This window comes from Eublepharis macularius, chromosome 4, assembly GCF_028583425.1.
Source record: "Eublepharis macularius isolate TG4126 chromosome 4, MPM_Emac_v1.0, whole genome shotgun sequence".
Taxonomy (NCBI): Eukaryota; Metazoa; Chordata; class Lepidosauria; order Squamata; family Eublepharidae; genus Eublepharis; species Eublepharis macularius.
Window position 1 is genome coordinate 101646391 of NC_072793.1, and position 21217 is coordinate 101667607.

Below are 21217 nucleotides of genomic sequence, written 5' to 3' on the forward strand. Positions count from 1 at the left end.
AAAAATAGTTTAATTAAACAATGGTTTCACGTTACGTCTGAACTGAGCAAATGTATGCCTTTTCTTGCAAAGTTCAGACAGACTTTCAACGATTGAAGTGGTTTATGGAATTTTATGTCCCGTCCCCTACAGACAGAAGAAAAGCAGCATGAACTTCACCTTCACATAGCTGCCTGCCAGGAACAGCTGTGCATCCTCCAAAGTGAGGTAGGCCGGATGCAGACCCAACACCTTGTGTCTTTGCTCCAGGGCAGTGTCCACCTCCTTCGCTTGCCTGTTTTATGTGGGGAACTTGACCTGGAAACTATCAGACTTCAACATATTGAATCAATTCAGGAGGAAGCTGCAGGACAGATCATGGAGCAATTAACACATTTGGAGCTGCTGAGGCTCTTGCTGATGGTGGAAAAGAAGAATCTACACCTGATGGGGACAAAGCTAGAGGAGATGGTGACTATCCTAAATGAATCCCAGGCTAAATTACAGGAAAGGATATCCTGCTTTGAGGATTCACAGTTCTCCATTAAGCAGTGTCCACGAACTCTGATAGACCCCAGTGACCTTACCACCTTAAGGTAAACATTGGAGGGCTGGGGAGAGGAAAAAGGAGCTGAAGTGTGGCAATCATTGGAAACAACAAAAATTTTCCTCAGGAGAAAATACAAGGAAAATAAAATGGCTAACCATTCAAATAAACCTGATCCTAAAGGAAGGCCAATGCTTTTCCTCCCATGTTCCTTGTGCAGCTTAATAGAACCTGTCAGGGCAAAAGAGTCATTATGTATATGATACATTTAAATTTTTAGACGTAGCCAATTTGATAGCTTTAACTATTTTTAAATAATGTGAACATTGAGCCATACTTGGATTTTAGCTAGAAAATCTTTTAATGGGCCTCAAGTTCTCTCTCCATGATAAGGCCACAAGAAGTAACAAGTTCCTGCTTCAGCCATTCCAGCTATAATTAATAGATATTTTAAAGTATATCTATGAAACAGCTTAGTTGCCCTCTTTCATAAATATGACAGAAACATACACAGATTTGTCTCTCAGATCTTCTGATCGCTGGATGCATCTCACTATTTTCCTTTCCCTCTCAGGCTATGGGAGATGCTGGACAAGCATGGTCAAGAGAAGCAACTCTTTCATGCTTATGAAACCTTGGCAGGCCGGAGCTCACGACTGTGCCAGGAACTGAGGATGCTCCAAGTACAGCTGGCTACACCACTCTCTTATCTTTCCAAATTAGAATCTGATAATGAAGTACTACACTGCATGATGTATGGTGATTCCAACCAGCTAATGCTTCATGCTCAGGTATGTAATGGCTCTGGCCTATCCTATGCTTAAACTCCATTCTTCCACTAGGCTATTTGTGTATGCGTGCATGCAGCGTAAGGGCAGGCCAGCAGTCATACTGCACAAGAATCCTGAATCTGACAGTATAACAGTAACAACATTCAATTTATATACCGCCCTTCAGGACAACTTAATGCCCACTCAGAGCGGTTTACAAAGTATGCCATTATTATATCCACAACAAAACACCCTGTGAGGTGGGTGGGGCTGCGAGAGCTCCAAAGAACTGTGACTAGCCCAAGGTCACCCAGCTGGCTTCAAGTGGAGGAGTGGGGAATCAAACCCGGCTCTCTAGATTAGAGTCCCACGCTCTTAACCACTACACCAAACTGGCTACCTAGAACTAGAATATCATTATATCAATATACTGCTGTAACAACAAGTGTAACAGGTTTTATGATTTCTAAGTTTTAATTTTTTTAAAGAAGTAAGTCTCTAGCCACTGTTATGATGAAAATATGCCTTTTTATTTATATTTCTGCAAGGGAGAGGCTATGAAGGATTTAATCCTTGGGTCTTTTGACTAGCCGCTCATACCTCCCAGCCCCCCCCCCCGCCCGCCCCCACCGTCAGGGGAAATGTAGTTCAATACCCTGTCCTATTTTAAGCACCTTTAGCTCTGATTTCTGTTTTTATAGGAAATAGTTGAACCTCTGGAGAAGCTTAGCAGCACACAAGCCAAACTCTATCAAATGCTAATGGAGACTTTGAGTGACTTGAAAGCCAAACGCAAATCCTTGGAGACCCACTTTCAGCAGACTGAGCGTAGACTCTATGTGCTCTTCTTCAACAACCCTGACCAGCTGAAGGAGCTGGTAGAGCATCTTGAGAAGCAGGCCCTGGCCTTCTCAGAAGCACAGATATGATCATCCCTGGATAAGCATATAAGAAGTAAAGTCAGAATGTGCATGCTTGTGCCAGACTGCTGTCTTCATTGGACTGACAGCCTTCTTGAGGAAAACCCATTTGATAGATGGTAGGCCCACATCTATGGAAGAATCACTTATGATGCAGAAAAAATCCTGAAAGCACTTAGGGTTTTTGTCAGATAGGCCAGGTCATTAAAAAGAAGAACTTCAGCAATTCTGTGATGTGCAGTAAGAAATGTGCAAAAGGATTCCACAAATGGTCTTATTTCTTCTCTGGGGTTGGAAACTCTGATACAGTGCTGGGTAGTAGATGGGTTGGTCTGAGAAAACCTGGGCAGTTTAAACACCATAGTCATATTTCTGTTGACTATTTGTCTGTCTAAATTCTTTCTTTTCACTTATTTTCAATTTCAACTACTTGTGCATCTCAAATCTGTAATGAAAAAGGTATATAGATACAAAGCTGAGCTTATTTTGTTGGAGGTCAATGAGGTACTATTCCTTTGAAAAAAACTTTTGTCCATATCTTCCTGAAAGTAACTTGAATGTTAATGTTTTAAAACTGCTGGCTTAAGTTAAAAAACAAAACAAAATCTATTAATAAAGATAATATATTCACTTTTAGCTATTGCTTAGACCATCGGGTTAAGACTATGGGGAAAAGCTTACAAACATGCTGGAAAAAATACCATTATTGCAGTAGTATCTTATCCCTCATCTATCAATTGATTTATATAACAGCTGGAGTTACAGAATCCTTTTGAATAGGGGCACAGTACATTTTTGTAGTAACAGTATTTTAAAAATTATTTTAAAAGTAGTCTTATACATATAAACAGACATGAAAATTTTACAGGAGATTTGGCTAGACTCAGTTTGTATGTAATTTTAGATCTCTGAAATGTGTTACTGCCAAAGGACCAAGTTGAGCTAAACTGACTCACTGTTTAGTGCATGTGAAGAACAGACATTTTTTTGTCACAGTGTAGCTGCACTATAAGTGTGGACTTCATGTAAATCCACACATCTGAACCCCGCCCCCATCAGTACATGCCTTCTGGTGTTTTTGCCACCTGACACCACTGATGAGGCTACTGTCCAGTGACATGTTACTGGAACCTGACAGCAGATTCTGAGGCATGTGGATAGGTGCTTCAATGTGCGGCATGTCTTCACGTGCCTAGCAAAAATATAACGATGTTTTCTAGGTACTATAAAATCATCCCAAAGTAGCTGTACCTTGTTAAATACAGACCTATGCCTTGTTCCCCAGTAAACATGGACTACTGCTCAATCAGCACTTGCTAAATGCCATATGTTAGAAGTAGCAGCTCAGTATCATTCTTAAGGTGCAGGGCACAGGAATACAACACTCCCTCTGGTCTCCTAATATTATTTGGTCGGGTTTAGTAACTATCAAAATATTTTTACTTGGATGCAAGAGTTTTTGAAGACCAGTCTAGGAGTGACTGGTTCCAATCCATGTGCACTTAAACAGGGAGCAAGCCTATGTCCCACTGCACAATGCAAATCCTGCTTTGAAACTCCCTTCTAAGTGAAATGGTGTAACATGTAAGGGTGGCTATAATGCCATTTGCTGAGCCATATAATAATAAATAACATTCGATTTATATACCGCCCTTCAGGACAACTTAATGCCCACTCAGAGCAATTTACAAAGCGTTATTATTACCCCACAACAATCACCCTGTGAGGTGGGTGGGGCTGAGAGAGCTCCAGAGAACTGTGACTCGCCCAAGGTCACCCAGCTGGTTTCGTGGAGGAGTGGGGAATCAAACCCGGCTCTCCAGATTAGAATCCCGTGCTCTTAACCACTACACCAAACTGGCTCAGTATAACAGTGTGATGCATCAGAAGAATCTGTCAAAAGGAATAAGGCTGTTAGATTCCAGAAACTTCTTCTAAAAGAAATGGAACACTTGTGCTGTCTTACTGATGTCTTGCATAGTGGGTCTCACAGCTGACACTGATGCCTCTGTTGCAAAGTGCAGAGTTAGCCAAAAGGGATCTGCTCTCCCTTTCATTACCTCAGTAACATCATTTTTGTTGAGATTCCTTAAGCTTGCCAGGGCAGCATCCAGAGCTGGGAGGGCTTCTGCCAGGTCCTTTTGGGCATCATCTGCAATCGCTTGAGCTGTCTGAGCTTTCACTTTAGCTTTCATTTCCTCTGCCTGCACAGCATTCCGTGTCTCCTCTGCCACAGCTGTATCTACCTGTAGTCCCACAAGCAATGGTCATAATCATGAGAGAGTCTGGATAGAAGCTTGTTATCTATATCACAGCCTGCCTTTGATTCAATGAGAGAATCTGTACCTACTGATTCCTAATTGAATATTGATGAATAGTCTTCCAGCTTTGTACATAGCTTTCCCCCTTAAACTTTTGTAGTGGGAAACTTTCTACACAGGCATGCATAAGTCTGTTCATATAATACACAGCTGGGAGGAAGGGACACCAGGCAGCAGATTTTTAAGCTTACATCAACTAAATTGGGCAGAACAGCTAAACAGATACAGGTTTTTCCTCAGTAAATTCCACTCCTCTTTATAGCAGTATACAGGGGAAGGCAGAAAAAAATTGTATGCTTTGGATTCAATTCAGTGTGAGAAGTAGACTATACAGCATTCTTTCCCGCATCATTCACTGAACAGGTTAGTTCATTAGTGCCCATCAGCAGTAGTGCCTAGGGGGTGTGAGCAAGTACTGAATTAAATTCTGACTCAACAAGGTTCAAGCAGATAGTTTTAAAAAACCTATAAACATCCATCTCCTTGACTCTTGATACTTATTCCTTGACAGGAGGAAGAGAGATGTTGTTAATAAAAGTTGGGGAAGTTGGTAGAGTTCATCTAACCTGAGTTCAAACTTCTCTTCCTCACAGCTGGGAAAATTATAGACTTACATTGACTCCACATGGAGGTTTTGCTCCATTCCCCCTCTGACTGCAGCAGGTTTTCCCTCCTGAAAATTTACTCAAAGCAGGTCCCCATGTAGATGGGAAGGTTTAGATTTTCAGACCTCCTTCCCCCCTTCTTCCCCTCCCCCCTCCCCCCTCCATCCCTGTTTCATCCCTGGTATTTCCCCTCTGCCACCACTGATTGCCTTTTTGCCAGCTTAAAAAAATGGTAGTAGCAGGTATATTGATAGTCTCATAGCAGTGTTACAACACTATATCAGTATACTACTGATATATAACCAGGAGCAAGTCCAATGAGAACAGGACTGTATGTCCTCTTTTGTCCAGGACTGTATATATTCACAGTTTCTCTATCTATTGCATTTTTCCCCACTCTTACCCTGGTGCTGTATGAAATTCTTACCTCCATTACCCCCTTGTACTACCATGTGAAGTAACTTAAGCTGAGAGACAGTGTGACTGTCCCAAGGTATCCAGTAAGCTTTAGGCCAGAGTCAAGATTTTAAATTGAGCCTCCTCATTCCTAGCCCATTACCCTTTGTTGACTCTCAGTATGTTGGCAGAGGTGAATGTGTGGCTGTGGAAGCAAGATCACCTTGACACCTGAGTGAGAAAATCCAAATGACATCCTCTTCCCTTGCAATAAAAATATAGTAACAAATGATGAACTCTTATCTGTTTTACACAATTCAGAATTGGCTGTTCCAGTCTCTTCTCTTCATGGGTGAAAAAAATGTGCCACGTACATATAACGTAAGGTTAACCAAATGAAACAGCAGCATTGACACTAATTAACTGGTTCTGCACCTTCACTTCTTTTTGCAGCAATTTCTGAAGACGGGCTGCATACCTGTATTTGCTCCATGGTCACCAGGGTGTCCTTGGCAGCCTCTGCCAGCAAGGGGCGTGCTAATTCTAGCTCTTCCTGCATTTTTGCAACATCTTCTGCTGTTCTCAAAAGCTAGAGGTGTGGGGGGAGTAAAATTCATTCCATTATGACCATCTTTAGGAAAGAGCAAAATGAATAGTTGCCATAACATTTGCAACAGTTGTTCATGGACAAAATTTTGCTAAAACTGGCTGTATGTTTCTAGAAAACAAGTGCCTGTTTGCTTGTCAAAAGCCTTGTATTGGGACCCGGAATTAGAAAAAAATCAAAGGACAACTCAGGTGGAGCTAAGAATTTTTAAGAATGAGACTATTAAGCTGGTATTTCATGCTTTTATTGAAATTACTGGTATGTATGTGCATAGCATGGGTAGTTGTACCCCTCCCCTTTCAAAATTATTTCACAATTTAGAGTGAACTATTTTTCTGTACTCAGATATTTGTTTTTTTCTTTAGCATCCCTATGTGTTTCATCCAGTGTGAACACTGTGCAAGGTATTTATTTCCTGCAGCACTCCTACAGAACAACACTTGCCTGAACTTTTAAGTTTTTTAAAAAAATATGCAGGATAACAATGCACCTCTCAGTTTCATATCTGTACTGTGAAATATTATTTTCATTCAATAAATAGGGAAAGACCAGGAGCCACAGCATTTTGTAGCTGGAAAGACAATACCAATATTTAGCTTTGTCTTATACACAGACCTGGGTGTATAATGGAAACCATTGTAGGTGGTTGCTGGCGAGGCTTGCTTGGGTGGAATACTCAGGATAATGATACAATGACATCACATTTACACTAAGGGATGTAGCTGATTAAGCAGGAGTTGACTAAGCAGTAGCTGACCAACTCCAGACCTTCTTGGATAACTCTATCGCTCTGGACGCTTTCCAGTCAGGTTTCAGACCAGGGCATGGGACAGAGGCAGCGCTAGTAGCATTAGTGGATGATCTCTGTCTGAATATAGACAAAGGCCATGCCTCCTTATTGCTTCTATTGGATCTATCTGCAGCCTTTGACTCAGTAGACCATGCCATCCTGTTGAGACGTTTAGAAACAGAAGTGGGCATCAAAGGATGTGCCCTGGACTGGTTTAAATTGTTTCTCTTGGAGCAGACTCAAAAAGTGGCCATTGGAGATCAACTATCTCCAGAATGGGAACTATCTTGCGGAGTTCCGCAGGGCGCAATCTTATCTCCCATGTTATTCAACCTCTACGTAAAACCTTTAGGAGAACTCATTCGCAGCTATGGAGTTGGATGTCATCAATACGGCGATGTCACCCAACTCTGTATCTCACTATCCAGGTCCCTGCAGGATGCAGTAGAAATCTTAGATCGCTACCTGACAGCCGTGGTGAAATGGCTAAAAAACAACAAACTGAAATTAAACCCAGACAAGACCGAAGTGATGCTTGTTGGGAAAGCAGAGATCTTGAAGAATATTGTACTCCCCACTTTCGATGGAGTTTGTCTGATCCTTGCAGACTCAGTTAAGAGCCTAGGGGTTATACTGGATACAGCATTATTATTAGAAAAACAAGTTAAGGCATCTGTAAAAAATGCTTACTACAACCTCACTCTAGCCAGGAAGATGGCTTCTTATCTTGACACGGCTGACCTGGCCACTTGGATCCATGCTATGATAACATCAAGGCTTGACTGTGGTAATGCTCAATACATAGATCTCCCATCTAAGTTAACTAGGAGGCTCCAATCAGTGCAAAATGCTGCAGCTCAACTGTTATCAGGAGCGAGCAGGAGCATGAACATCACTCCCATCCTACAGTCACTCCATTGGCTACCCATCAGTTACCATGCTCAGTTCAAGGTATTGGTTATTACATACAAAGTTCTTCATGGCTTTGGTCCGGCATACCTATGGGACCACCTCCCTCCCTATGTTTCTTCATGGCAGCTTCGCTCATCTGAATAGGGTCTCCTGCAGGTGCCAGGCTGCACACAGTTGAAATCAGCAGCAGCCCGATTCGGTTTCGCTTTCTCAGCCATGCCGGACGCTCCTCTCGGCAGGTCCGGGAGGAAACGACCGGGCACCCTGACCGGGCGGCTGATCTGCAAGGATTAGCCCCCAGGACTCCCAGTTAGGGAGGCAGGGTCCGGGACGCTGCGGGAAGAACCTCCCGGAATCAATGCGGGGGGGGGGGAATTGCCCGTTTGTCCCTATGGAGGCCGGCAGACGTGCGCGGCGCCTTGAGTGCCGCCGGGCAACGAGAAACGGCAAATAAAAGAAACAGGCGGAAGCCTGTAAACAAGCGAATCCCTTCTGTTCTACAAGCGTTTGTGAAGGAGAGGTTGATCTGTAGAAGACTCGCTCTTCCCCTTCGGTGAGTTCCAGGATCTGGCTGGCGCCCCCCCCCCAAAATGGCAGCAAAGAAGCAAAGTCCCGCTCTCAGTAAGTCAATCTCGGCTACCTTACAGAAGGGAGAGTCGCTCGAAGAGTTGGTGCGCAGGGCGGTGGTGGAAGCCATAAAACCCTTTGTTGACAAGCTGAACGAAACTGATCAAAGGGTGGGCTCAATTGAAAGCGAAGTGAAAACCATTAAGGAAGTAGCGGGGGGGGGCAGAGAAGTCTGCTCTGGAAAGTGCGTCACTTGTGAAGGCTACGAAAAAAGAGCTGAAGTTGGTGGAGAACCAGCTGATCGGGCTACAGGTGGAACGAATGCAGACAACTTTGCGTCTCCAAAATGTGAAAGAGGAGGAAAATGAGGATCTGTGGGATTTGGTCTCGGAACTACTGGCGATACCCGCGAGGACAACTAAAGAAGAGGTTAAAAGCGCCATTTTGGAGGTCCGTCGGGCTTCTTCAAAATATGCAACAAAGCGACAGTTGCCTCGCGAGATCATTATTGACTTTTCATTTAAAAAGATTCGGGACACTATCCTATATAACTCATACAATGCGGATTTGGACTTTATGGGTCTTAAAGTCAAGATTTTAAAGGACGTTCCATTTCTAGTCCGGAAAAGACGTTTTAAGTATAAAAAGTTCGCAGCTCTTCTGAGGGACCATGGAATAAAGTATAAATGGTTACTTCCGGAAGGAATATGGTTTAGACATAAAGATCAAGCCTATAAGATACTATCAGAAGATCAACTAAAGGATTTTGAGGATAAAAACCCGGAATTCCAGTGTACCAAGAACGAAGAAAAGGAGAAGCCTGAGGGGGGGGGGGAGGAGGAGAGCACCGCAGCTGCGGTTGCACAGAGAGAATTGCGTCCGGGACCCAGAAGGGGGAGGAAAGTTTAATTAGAATTTAAAATGTGTAATCTGTATGATTAACCACCCCATCATTATTTTATTGAGCTATTTTTTTCTATTATGGCAGTATGAAGGGAAAACATTGAAGTGTAGTGTTGAATGTAGTTTATCCTTCCCTTTATGTCCCCTTTTCCCCGCCCCTTCCCTTTCTCTTCATCCTTTTCCTTTCCTTGTGATAGTCTTGTGTAGTGTTATTGTAGTGTTGTGTAGTATACTGAAAAATAAAAAATTTATAAAAAAAAAAAGAAATCAGCAGCAGCCCATACACGGGCTTTCTCTGTGGTGGCCCCTATCCTGTGGAATGACCTGCCTGAGGAAGTCAGAAAAGCCCCCACTCTCCTGGCTTTTCATAAATGATGCAAAACTGTACTATTCAAAAAGTCTTTTTACTCAAATGGGAGGGCTGTATTGTAGGGAAGGGGTCTCAGATGCTTCACTAATGAGTTAGAGACCATAAACTTCATCACTATATTGCCTTACATATTATCTGCTGCCTTAAATATGTACTCCTATGTACCACCTGTGCTCCATGTTGTCTAATGTTAGTCCTAGAACTGATTATGTTCTGCTTCAGTATTTTTTCTACTTTGTATTGGATTCTTGCTAATACTATGTCTTTTAAACTTGTATCTATTTACCCTATGGTTTTGTTTATGAAATGTCCTTGATTGAAATGTACTTGATACTGATTTTACTAATCTCATACTGTGTAATCCGCCTTGAGTCTCAGTGAGAAAGGTGGGCTATAAATGGCATAAATAAATAAATAAAATAAAATAAGGAAATAACCCAGTTAACTTTACTCCATCTATGGACAGAGTAGAATTTTCATATTTAAAAAGATTTGCCCATTTCATTTAGCTGCCACAAATGGTTATAGTTCTGAAATATCCACAAAACAGCATATTTGTTGAGATACTGCCATGTTGATTTTAAACTGGTACTTTAAAAATGAGAGAGTTAAGTGACTAGAACAACTTTAATGGGTTTAAAGGTCAAATGCTAGCCTTAGGGTAGGAGTCTCCAACATTTTTGAGCCTATGAGCACCTCTGGAATTCAGATACAGGAGAGGTGGGTGCAGCCACAAAATGGCCGTCACAGCAGGAGGAGTCAACAGGGACTGAGAGCATACATAACTCTAATAAGAACTCTTCAACATTTTGGGTACAAGCTCTCTTTAATAGAATGTATTTTTAATTATCATATTGTTTAAAAAGATTTTATTGCATACACACAGCTTCCCTTCAGTCAAATTGTTACCTAGATGGGTTTCCTTGCAAGTTGGGGGAATGAGCAAACAAGGAGAAGCTGAGAGAGGTTGATAAGCGAGATTCTCCACCAATTTTTAGCAGGTTCCTTCCCCGAGGACACTGACTACATGGGTGTTTTCCAAAGCAAAGAATCTTTATTTAAAGGGGAAATTCAGACCCCAGCAAAAGGCAATGTAAATCACCAGCATACAAGAGTCCTAGGAAAAGCAGTGAGGAGGCTAGGATTTGGGTGATAAGTCATGGTCAGAGGATTAGAGAGGTCCATGGAGGAAGAGGGCTTGAATGACCAGCATCCATTGTCAGGAGGCTCAGAGGGATCTGAGGGTACAGTGCTTGGATCTGAGTAAGGGTATACAATTTGGCTGGGGCAAGACCTGACCAATTATAGGGCAGAATGGGCCCTGGGGCAAGAAGGTGACTTTAGCCTGAAAAACAATGACTATAATGGTTGTCTCCAGGGATAAACAAAGGGGTTGAGAAACTTTGATTGCCATTCCAGAGTGTGACAACAGGAACTAGAGAGGCTTAGATTAATTGTTCCCGGTACTTAATTAAGCATCTCCAGGGTTGGACAATGAACTTAAAGTTTAGATTAAGTTTTCTCAGGAAGAGTCTAAACTCATCAGAGATTATTGATGGCCCTTGATTGCTGGATAGGATTTTTAGTTGGGGTTTCTTGAATAGGGAAGGGAAGAGGGAGTGTCCAAGGGATTTGTTAAGGAAAATCCCCCAAGCACGTTTTTTGTCAGCAGTGCTGCATGGCCCGAGGCCAGGAGGGCAGGAACCAATCACATGTAATCACTCTACATTCAATCAACATTCCATTCACATTCCAGATTCCCATTTGGGAGCTGGCAACATTTTGCCCAGCTGGGCGGCTTGCTACTGCGACTTGAAGTGCATTAGTGAGAAGGCTTATGATTTTGCTAATCATAAGTACATATAATATCACAGAGAGCTATGCAGACTGCTCAAACAATAGCCAGTCAGATGCTTTGCTGGACAAAAGCCCCACCTGGCCCTGCTTATTTTCTAAAAACACTTGGTGGGTACCAGAAAAGGTGCGGGCAGGAGCTGTGGCATCCACAAAAACCACGTTGGGGACCCCTGCCTTAGGGATTACTATAAATGTGAGAAATCAGCCATTTATATTATGGGGAAACAAAATCTGAGAAACTTCCCAAATTGGAACAAGAACCTGATGACTACATTAACAAGATTTACATACAACACTCTCTCTTTTGCAATACTATGGTGGTCATGAGTTTAGGAAGCTTTCATACAGTAGCTCTCACCAGCAATTTCAGTGATTTTGCAGCTGACCAACTGGATGCTGCCAGTCCAGTTGTATTGGGGGGTGGGAGGAAGGGAAACAATAACTGTAATGTACAACCAGCATCAGTAGCTCCAAGCCTCATGATAAAAGATATCTTTCACATGGGGTACCACCTAAGTCATGTCTCAGTTTACAGCTACCTTCTGTGGCTGAAGGTCCCTTAGAACACTGTTTCCCAACCTTTTTTCCTATGAAGGAACTCCTAAATTAATTTTTCAAATAATTTAGAGGCCATAAAAATTAATGGCGGGGAGAGCAACTGAATTATTGCTAAATTATTGTCAAGAATATTTCTTTGTAAAGAGCTGCTCTGTGTGTGTGTGTGTGAGAGAGAGAGAGAGAGAGAGAGCTTGCATAACCTTAATAACAGCAATATTTTGAGGGATTTGGGGAATTTTTCATGGTATTTCAAAATTTTTATTTATTTATTACACAATTTCTCATAGAACCCTGATGATGTCCAAAGGAACCCCAGGGTTCCATGTAACCCTGGTTAGGAAACATTGCCTTGGTAAAGAGGATCAACATATCTATGGCTCTGAAGAATATATTGTTCAACATAAGTTAGAGAAACACTTTGCTTTGAAGAAACTTACTTTGTCTAAGCCACTCTTCATTCTGGTCTTAGCAACTTTGAGCTCTTGTTTCTTTTTCCCTATCAAGGTGGTTAAGATGCCGAGCAGCTCCAAGTAGCTCTTTGGAGTGACATAATTATGTCGTGCTAGTTCTGCCAGATATGCTTTGCACTTCTGTGCTACACTCTGATGGATTTCTACACACATCTGAATCTGTTAGGAGCAGGAAGCAGAAATTGTTAGTTTCTTAACACTAAGGAAGGTGGTGGGGCACGATGACAAAATGCACTCAACACGAGATGGACTGCAGAAGTTAAAATATGACCAGAAGTGATTCAGAAGTGATATGACCAGAAGTGATTGGAAACTGAGCAGTTTCCAGCAGGATAAGAATTAAACAGAGAACAAACAACTATTTCAATTGCTAGCAGAATGAATCAATTTCTAATTGTAATAATTTGAATTCTAAATTCAAATTCTAGTAATCTAAATGCTGAATTATAATAATGAGCTATATTTGGCAGCCTCCTATCTTGTTGTTGCACTGTGCAACATGATTGTATGTGAAAACATTGTAGGAGTCCCAGCCCCAGCTGTCATGAAATCAGGCCTAAATTGGTTGAAGTGCATTCCTTTGGCCTCAGACAGAGTGGGATGGGGAGTTAGTATTATTTTCATTTATTCAGCTTTTAGCCCGCTCTCCCCATAAACAGGCTCAGAACAGATAACCATATATTAAAAGGTACATTAAAATTTATATTAAAATAATAAATAACATACAGTTAAATCATAAAAACCACCTTGAACCATCTTCTTTCCCCTAGCTCTGCTTCTGAGCTGGGGGCCAGAGCTGATCTGTCCCCCTTGGCCTCCTCTCTCAAGACTTCTGAAGGCCTTATTCAGACCTGGGTATGCCCAATGGTCTCCCTTGACCTAGAAGCCTTATGGTGGTGTGGCATATCTTGTGAGGGATTACTAGTGCGCCTTTTGAGCAATTCCTGCCTCATTACTCCCCTTCCCCTTCTACAGGGTGGAGCTTCCCAACAGTTGATTGTCAAAGAGCTGGTTGTCAAAGGGCCAGCTATCAGGGGGTGCCTGACTCTTAAATCAGCCATTGATCAGCTGGCTGGTGTATGACTCTTTATAAGGTGCTTCAGTCACCCCACTGGGCTTGCTCAAGGCCAGGCTTGACCCTGTGGAAGACTGAGAAGAAGGGGGCATGGTGTTGTCTCCACCACTCCTGACACTCATGTTTATTGTAAGAGAGTCACCTACCATTCCTTCTATAACTTCAGGGGTGGCTTCAGGGTCTGGAATATCTTGAAAGAATGAATAGGCCACAGACTCCAGGGCTTCTGCAGGCCACTGGTCAAACCAGTCAATAGTACAGCAGTTCACTAGAGATGGGAATTGTCTGAGTCGAGCTCGGAATACTTCTCCAATAGGGCTAGGGAAATTGGAAGCAGAGAATACTATTACAGCAACAGAGGGTAATTCATTAGCTGCAAAGGTCTCAACAAAATCATATAGAAGGCACACTTAAAATCTGCTTCAGTATTGTGTGTCATGCTACTGGGGATGGGGACAATTGCCTCTAATGTAGTTAAGGCCCCTCATAATGACCTCTCAATAAGTTTGCTGATCATAGTCTTGAAACAGTATAGTAAATATCTCCTACACAAGTTGGAGCATTGGGAGGTTTCCAACCATACTATCCACCCTGAGCAAGCGGGCTTTAGAAAAGGAGAAAGCACAACCAATCATTGCCTAACTCTTTATCACCTTGCCCTACGAAGCACCAAGGGTCCCACCAAGGGTCCCACCAAATCTCTGTACCTGACTTTTGTAGACCTTTTTGTGGGGTGGGCAGTTCAGGCTCATTAATTGAGGAGATCCCAGTCACCAGAGGAGTAAAATGGGTGTGTTTTGGCCCTACTGCTTTTCAATTTATACTTATACTGAATTTGTTCCATCATCTTTATGCCCCTATAAAATATCAATTCTTTTATATGCTGAAGATGTGATTCTAGTGTCTCTAACATACATTGGCCTTAAAAGGTTGCTACAATAGCCAGGGGTCTTCTGTAGAGGAGAGGCCTTAAATATTAACGATGTTAAGACCAAAGTGATGGCCTTTAGGAAAAGACTTCATACATTTAAGTGGACTATAGATGGCATCCCAACAGAACAATGCAGCAACTTTAGATATCTTGAGGTTACCTTTAGCAAAACTCTATTTTGGCTGTTTCACTTGGTAGTCACAAGATCCACAGTTTTAAAAACCATAGGTGCTATTCTGAAATATTATAGTACTAAAGGTGGCTACTGGATTGATCTAACTCTGGAAATATACCAGAGTAAGTCTTCCTACAACTTTTATATGGTGCAGAGGTTTGGGGCTGGAATGATTACCTGAGCACAAAATTAGAATCCATTTAAAATCTCTTTAAAAGAGAATTTTAGTCTTACCCAGAGGCCCCCCCCCAGTGACCCTGATGTGGCAGAACTTGGCTTGCCTTCAATCAGAGCATGTGTACATGTCACCATGCTCAGATTCTGGAAAAAAAATCAAGAAATAACACTGCCAGTCTACCGTGCAGGCAATGTCTCATGACAATGTAGAAAGATGCTGCCTAGGTAGCTTGTTATAACAGTATTTTCCATCAGCACCCCATCTTGGGTGATTCCCATAGTCTTCCTATGGCCAGCACCTCGTGACTGGGTTTTCAAGCATGATGGCCCCTCAGATAGACAATCTCCAGCTCAAAATTTTCACCCTGGTATAAGCTATTTAAAAGGGACCATGTTGGAGCCTTCTATCTGATCAGCATCACTCTTCTTAATCTCAGAATAGCATTTACATCTGTTTGGCATTAGACCAAACAGCTTCCCTTCCCAATCAGGCATCTCTTGGTATGGCAACTCATACCTCATGCATAGGACTGTATGGATATTACTGCGCACTCTTCCTGTATATGCAGCCATCAGGTTGGCTTTAGTAGGCTGAAGCCCTTGGTCCTGGACAATGGGCTTCATAGTTGTCATAATCTGGTCCTGTTCATCTGGGGCATACAGATTGGGAATGTCCCCTGAATTCAACAGGTTGTTGATATCTTCAAGAAAGGACTCACTTTTAATCTAAAGAGGAAAGTAAAAAAAACAGTTCAATTGGCAATAAGATTGCTGTGGCTATTTCATCATTTCTTTTAACTGCCAACTTGCTGGTTGAAAGCTGACCACTAGACAGCCAAACACAGCTCCCTACAGCCAAGGTATGAGTTTCTGTGGACTGTGGGAAACCTTGCCAAGTATGCAAAATATTACTTTGTATATTAAAATAAGAAGGATTCCACCACCACAACCCCCATATGAAATACCAAAGGTGATAGAATGGTGAAGAAGAAAAAAGGAAACACAGGTGAATAGGGATATCAACCTGCTCAAGCCCCTCAGTGTAGCATAGGTCTGCAAGTGGAGGTCTGGTTTATTCCCTCCCTTGTAGGTCCCCAGTGTGTTAACCTCATAACATATACACTACTGGTCTCATCTTTTTTGGGTAGGTATTCAACAGAAAAATCACACAAAGGAAGCACTGGTATGTAAACAGTGACCAAGTCTATTGTAGTTTATGGGATGAGGTTTGCCTAGGACAGTTAACAGTGTGAAATCTCTAATTTGCTACTGTAAAGACTGGACAAATTCTAATTGCCCTAAATTCTAATTGTCTTCCAAACTGTTCCATTTTTTAGGCATAAGTGTGTAGTTGTCCCTTATACCATATTTTCCCAACCCAAATACATTATATATTTTGAACTTGGGCAAATACTGTTCTTCCCTGGCTAGCATAGCTATTGCTATTGGGAAACGTATGCTCATTAGAGAGTTTTTGCAATATGAATGCTGAAGAATGATACAAATTCTTCCTTGTCCCTCCCTCTAACATTTGTACCATTCTGTGGCTTCTGAAGTATTATTTTTACTTATGATCAGCAGCATTTCTAATGCTTTAGATGTTAAACAGTCTCCTGCTGCAATGCCTGCCCACCACAACAGCCCCCCCTCCTTTTCATTTATTCAATACCAGTATCTAGGATATCCAGAATTATATCAATATTGGGAAGCATAACTTCAGATCCCCATTCAATTGTGAAATTTACTATGTGGCCATGAATAAGTCACAAGGTCTCAACTAACACAAGGTTGTTGGGAGGCTGCTAAAACATTGCTCTGAGTGTCTTTTAAAAAGTGTATGATGCACCTTCATGAATAATAATAAATTTAGTTCCTTGCAGTCTGTACACACAGCTACCCAGCATTATTATTATCTTTCTACAACAAGGCTATCAGCCTTCACTGTAAACTATTATGTATGGGATGAATACTGAGCTATATGAATGTGGCTTTTGAAACCAACACATAAAACCTAAAACTAAGCAGAGGGCATCCCTTTCTGGCTCATAGGGATAAGCTCTATATGCAAAGGTGCCATGCCATCTTGCTTTTCAGTATGTGCATAAATACATACATTTACAAAGCTCCTAGAATTCAGGATTGCGAAATCTGGCCAATGTGTAACAGAATAGATCTCTTTAATAGCTGTGATTACCTGTGTGTCTGTGAACAGAAATGTAATGGACAGACTCTGCAGACCAGCCTTCAGCATGATCTTTTTGATATCTTCTCGCCACTCAGACATGCCATAGTTTTTAGAAAGTTCAATCTGGAAACATTCATAATCAGCTCTAGAAAGGAAAGGGTCAGAATCAGGGCACATTCTGCAATCTACAGATGTACTGTGTACACAGAAAGAAATTTATGCACAGTAGTGGTTTTCTTTCTGTGTCTTTGTCAAGGCAGTTCTGGCTGCTAACATCACCATTTAAACTAAACAATGGCTTGTTTCCCTGGCAGCAAAAACTGTGGTGGTGAGACCACCAATAGAACATGTTGGAAAATGTTCCAGGTGTACATGTATTTCTCCATTGTGTACACTTCTTTGGATCATGGCCAAGGTTTTGTCTCTTTCATTAGATCTTTAATAAACAAAACAAATATCATTAGTAAAACTGGAAAGTCAGTCCCCTGTTCTTCCATCAAGAAAAAAAATGTACAACACACTGATGCCTTTCAAAGAGAGAAGCACAAACCATGTTGCAAACAGAGTAGAAAAGACAAGTATGAATTAAACATGATAATATCATTTATATTTCAGCAGAATGAAGGAATGAGCTAGTACACAAATGGCATGCAGTACTTTGTATGTGGTGGGAGAATGTGCCTGCATTTTTCTGCCCTGTCTTGCCCACTGGTTCTCTCTCTGAGGCTGTCTTATGTTCATGTGTCACACATAATGTTGAAATAAGATTTGTGTACAGAGTGTAATGCAGATGTTTAATATGCATGATCTCCCTCGCCCCGCTTTGGAGGGATAATAATTGGGCTGTTGCACATTAGACTTTATGAACATGGGCCCTGTGATCCAACATGATATCTAGTATATGGATATCAGCTGACCTGAGAGATGTGGAATCCCACACTCCTTATTACATGTAGATTCTGCATAACTGGAGCCTGATACAAACAGGCTCAATGATTCCTCATGATAAGCAAACTAAACACAGACACTGGAATGAGCAACAAAGAATAAAGTTGCTTATATGCCCTGGTTTTCCAAACAACCCTATCACAGCTTGCTGGTTCAAAAATGTGTGGTACCCATATCTTACATGTGAGATGCCAACTTGGTGAGAGACTGCCTTCCGCTGCCACCGACACCCAAGAGAAGAGCATTGCCCAGAGCCTGGCGTAGAATACGAGTGATACGGCAAATATGCTCCATAGCATCCATGAAGAGCACAAGCTTCATCTTGGTGGTATTGATTTGATTGTACTCCTCCATATACTCCTCAATGACATGCAAGAGCTACAGCCAGAAAGAAAGGAAAGCAGAAGAATAAGAGCAGTAGCTAAGAATCTGATTCCCAGGAAGCTATCCATAGAAAAGCCCCTCCATCCATTCCCAATAGATTGCAAATGCAAGGAAAGCTAATGTAAAAAGAATGTTCATGTTTGGTTATGGATCTGCTCCATTTAGAAAAAAGTAAGGGACAAACAGTCTGGTTAAAATCATCACTGTGTAGATTTTAGCCAAGCCTTATAGAGCAACATCAACAAATTACTTCAGGAAATTTGGTTGGTCATAGTGTCACATTATGGACTTCGTTAAATCATTTAATTTTCCAACCAAAATTTATCCATCAGAACAATGGGTATGACAAACATCTGCCTTCCCAAAGGATGGGTTAATTAATGGCTGTAATTCACTTAGTGATCATGAAAGAGAGAGCCTGCTGTTATCATTATTATCCTTGACTATGTGGTAGCAAATGCAAAGTGCAGTGTTTCTTATTAAAATCTTTATATTTTGACCCTTTCTTAATTAACATTTCCTCAGAACGCACAATATCCTAGCAGTTGGGAGTTATGCACGAAGGGTAATTACTTGCAAAGGTCAGCTGTAAAGATTTTAATGGCATCCACTGCAGCACTATAAACTAGTTTCCTTTCCTAGTTTATTGCATTTTCCATGCTAAGTGTTAGGCTCGAGACAGAAACTTGCATAGCAGATTCCCAACTGTTCTTTATTACTTGCCTAGACACCAAAGGAAGCAGGGGACCTTCAGAGAAAATAGCATCATCTGAGTCTGCCCTGTCTTCTGCTATCCAGGTTCATCTCTCATTCTCAGCATGCTTCTAGAGTTCAGTCTATCCTTCACCTTTTTGCACTGGAAATCTTAACTGCATCTCATGTTGACCTGGAATATTAACCCCATGTAGCAAAGATACCCTAGAAACTCACTGAAGGAAATGTTGTCCTTATAATAATGGTACCCACATTAAGATGAACAACAGGGATGATTAGAGACAACAGGGTCACAAACATGAAGAAATGTCATACCTTTTCTTTGTCTTCAATCAGTTCATATAACTTCATATCAGCACCTGGCATCATGAAATCCCCATAGAGAAGAGGTTGGAAAGGAACAACTTCATCAAAGGTGGTTTCCCATTCCAACATCATGGTCTTCATCAAGTCATCAAACCAAGTTCGGTCCTCCTCATTAACCAGCCGGTCACGGAACACACGGCAAGACTCATGGTACCACAGTCTCAGCAGGGGCAATTTATCCTGGCAAAGAGTTCCAAGGATAGCCTTAAACAGTGTCGATAGCCAAATGGCCCCAAACAATTTTGAAATCTGTCATTTCTGGAGGTAGTAAGAAGGAAAAATGGGATTCTACAGCTTGTTTCCTATATACTCAGCATTTAAAACTAAAGTCTCTATAGAGGAGTTTAATATCACAGTAGAAATACAGACAACAAGGGTTGCCCTGCGCCACTAAAAAGAGATCTGAAAACAACTTTGTAATTTTAATGTTACCTCTTATTATATAATGGTGTAGAGCCTATGGAAGATTTCCATGTGTGCTGTAGCCCATGCACAAGAAGAAGTGCTAACATTAGTCCTCTCTGCTTGCACTAAGTGAAAACAGTTGAATCCACATGTGCAGAAGATACAACACAAAATATTTCTTCTGATACAATTTAAATCACAAATTAAAGAAAATCATGTGATCCATTTTTTGTATATTCCATTGCTCCATGTGCACATGATTATTCCTATGTTTTACACTAACTCTTGCTCTATTTCTGTCACAAGTAGAACTATATAAAGTATATTTTCCCTTCTACTCATACATCACTGAATCCAACCCACTGTTTCTTCCTCCATGGTACTCACCTAATCCTGATACTCTAGAAAAACATGGTTGCACTAACCTGTAACTGATGTTCAGCAAGTGGTCAGCAGTATGAACTGATGTTCAGCAAGTGGTCAGCAGTATGTTCCCACAAGGGTACTGTATTGAGAAAGCCTACCATGGGAGAAGGTTCCAGAGCTCTGAAGAATACTTTTGGGTGTTCTCCCCTCCCATCTGCATGCCAGTCTTCCTACCTTTTCTGGCATGTTGAGGGAAGCAGGGAGCACCTTCCCTCAGTTCTTTTTCTGCCACCGTGGAGAGCATTTTTTTCTCCAAAGAGAGAGCTCACAGTGGGGCAGAAGGGAGGGCTGTATGACGGCACTGGTGATCACCTGATGAACATCAGTTACAGATAAGTGCAACCATGTTTTCATTGTTGCAGTCACAGTGCAGTCCCACGAGGGCGATTAGCGAGTTGATTTACTGTAAGGATGGTGACTGTGAGGCTCTCAATGAAAAGCCTTTGGAATACTGCTTTGCCCACTGCTGTGTCTTTTGCGTATCAACATTGACAACATAATGGGAAATGAAGATGGAGGCTGACAACTAGGTCACAGCTTGACAGATAGATTTGATGGAAAGCCCTGGTTGCAAGAGAGCTAACATAGCTTGAGATCTTGTAGAGTGTGCTCAGATCTGAATTGCACAGTCCACATGTGATAACTTGTAGCAGAGTTTGATGGTGGAGACTATCCATCTGGATATGTACTTTTAAGAAACTCTAAGGCCCCTTTTGGGACCAGAATAGGCTATAAATAGATAGACATCTTTTCTAAGTTTCTTAGTCATGTCTAAATAAAATAAAATAGCTCTATGAACATCTAAGGAGTGCAAAGCTCCTCCTCACTTATCTATTGGTAATGGAAGTCTGGTGTACAA

General features: G+C 41.7%; 1 protein-coding gene across 1 annotated transcript in view; it reads right to left on the bottom strand.

Moving 5' to 3' along the window:
- The window catches only part of DNAH1 (dynein axonemal heavy chain 1), a 295393-nt gene that overhangs the window by 59670 nt on the left and 214506 nt on the right, over window positions 1–21217 (bottom strand). Inside the window, exons 49-56 of the mRNA XM_054976957.1 lie at window positions 19477–19707; window positions 18245–18441; window positions 17125–17260; window positions 15448–15656; window positions 13794–13965; window positions 12540–12731; window positions 6017–6127; window positions 4277–4462 (exon numbers count right to left, since the gene is read on the bottom strand). Of these exons, the coding sequence (XP_054832932.1) occupies window positions 4277–4462; window positions 6017–6127; window positions 12540–12731; window positions 13794–13965; window positions 15448–15656; window positions 17125–17260; window positions 18245–18441; window positions 19477–19707 (1434 nt within the window). The remainder of the gene's footprint in view (window positions 1–4276; window positions 4463–6016; window positions 6128–12539; window positions 12732–13793; window positions 13966–15447; window positions 15657–17124; window positions 17261–18244; window positions 18442–19476; window positions 19708–21217) is intronic.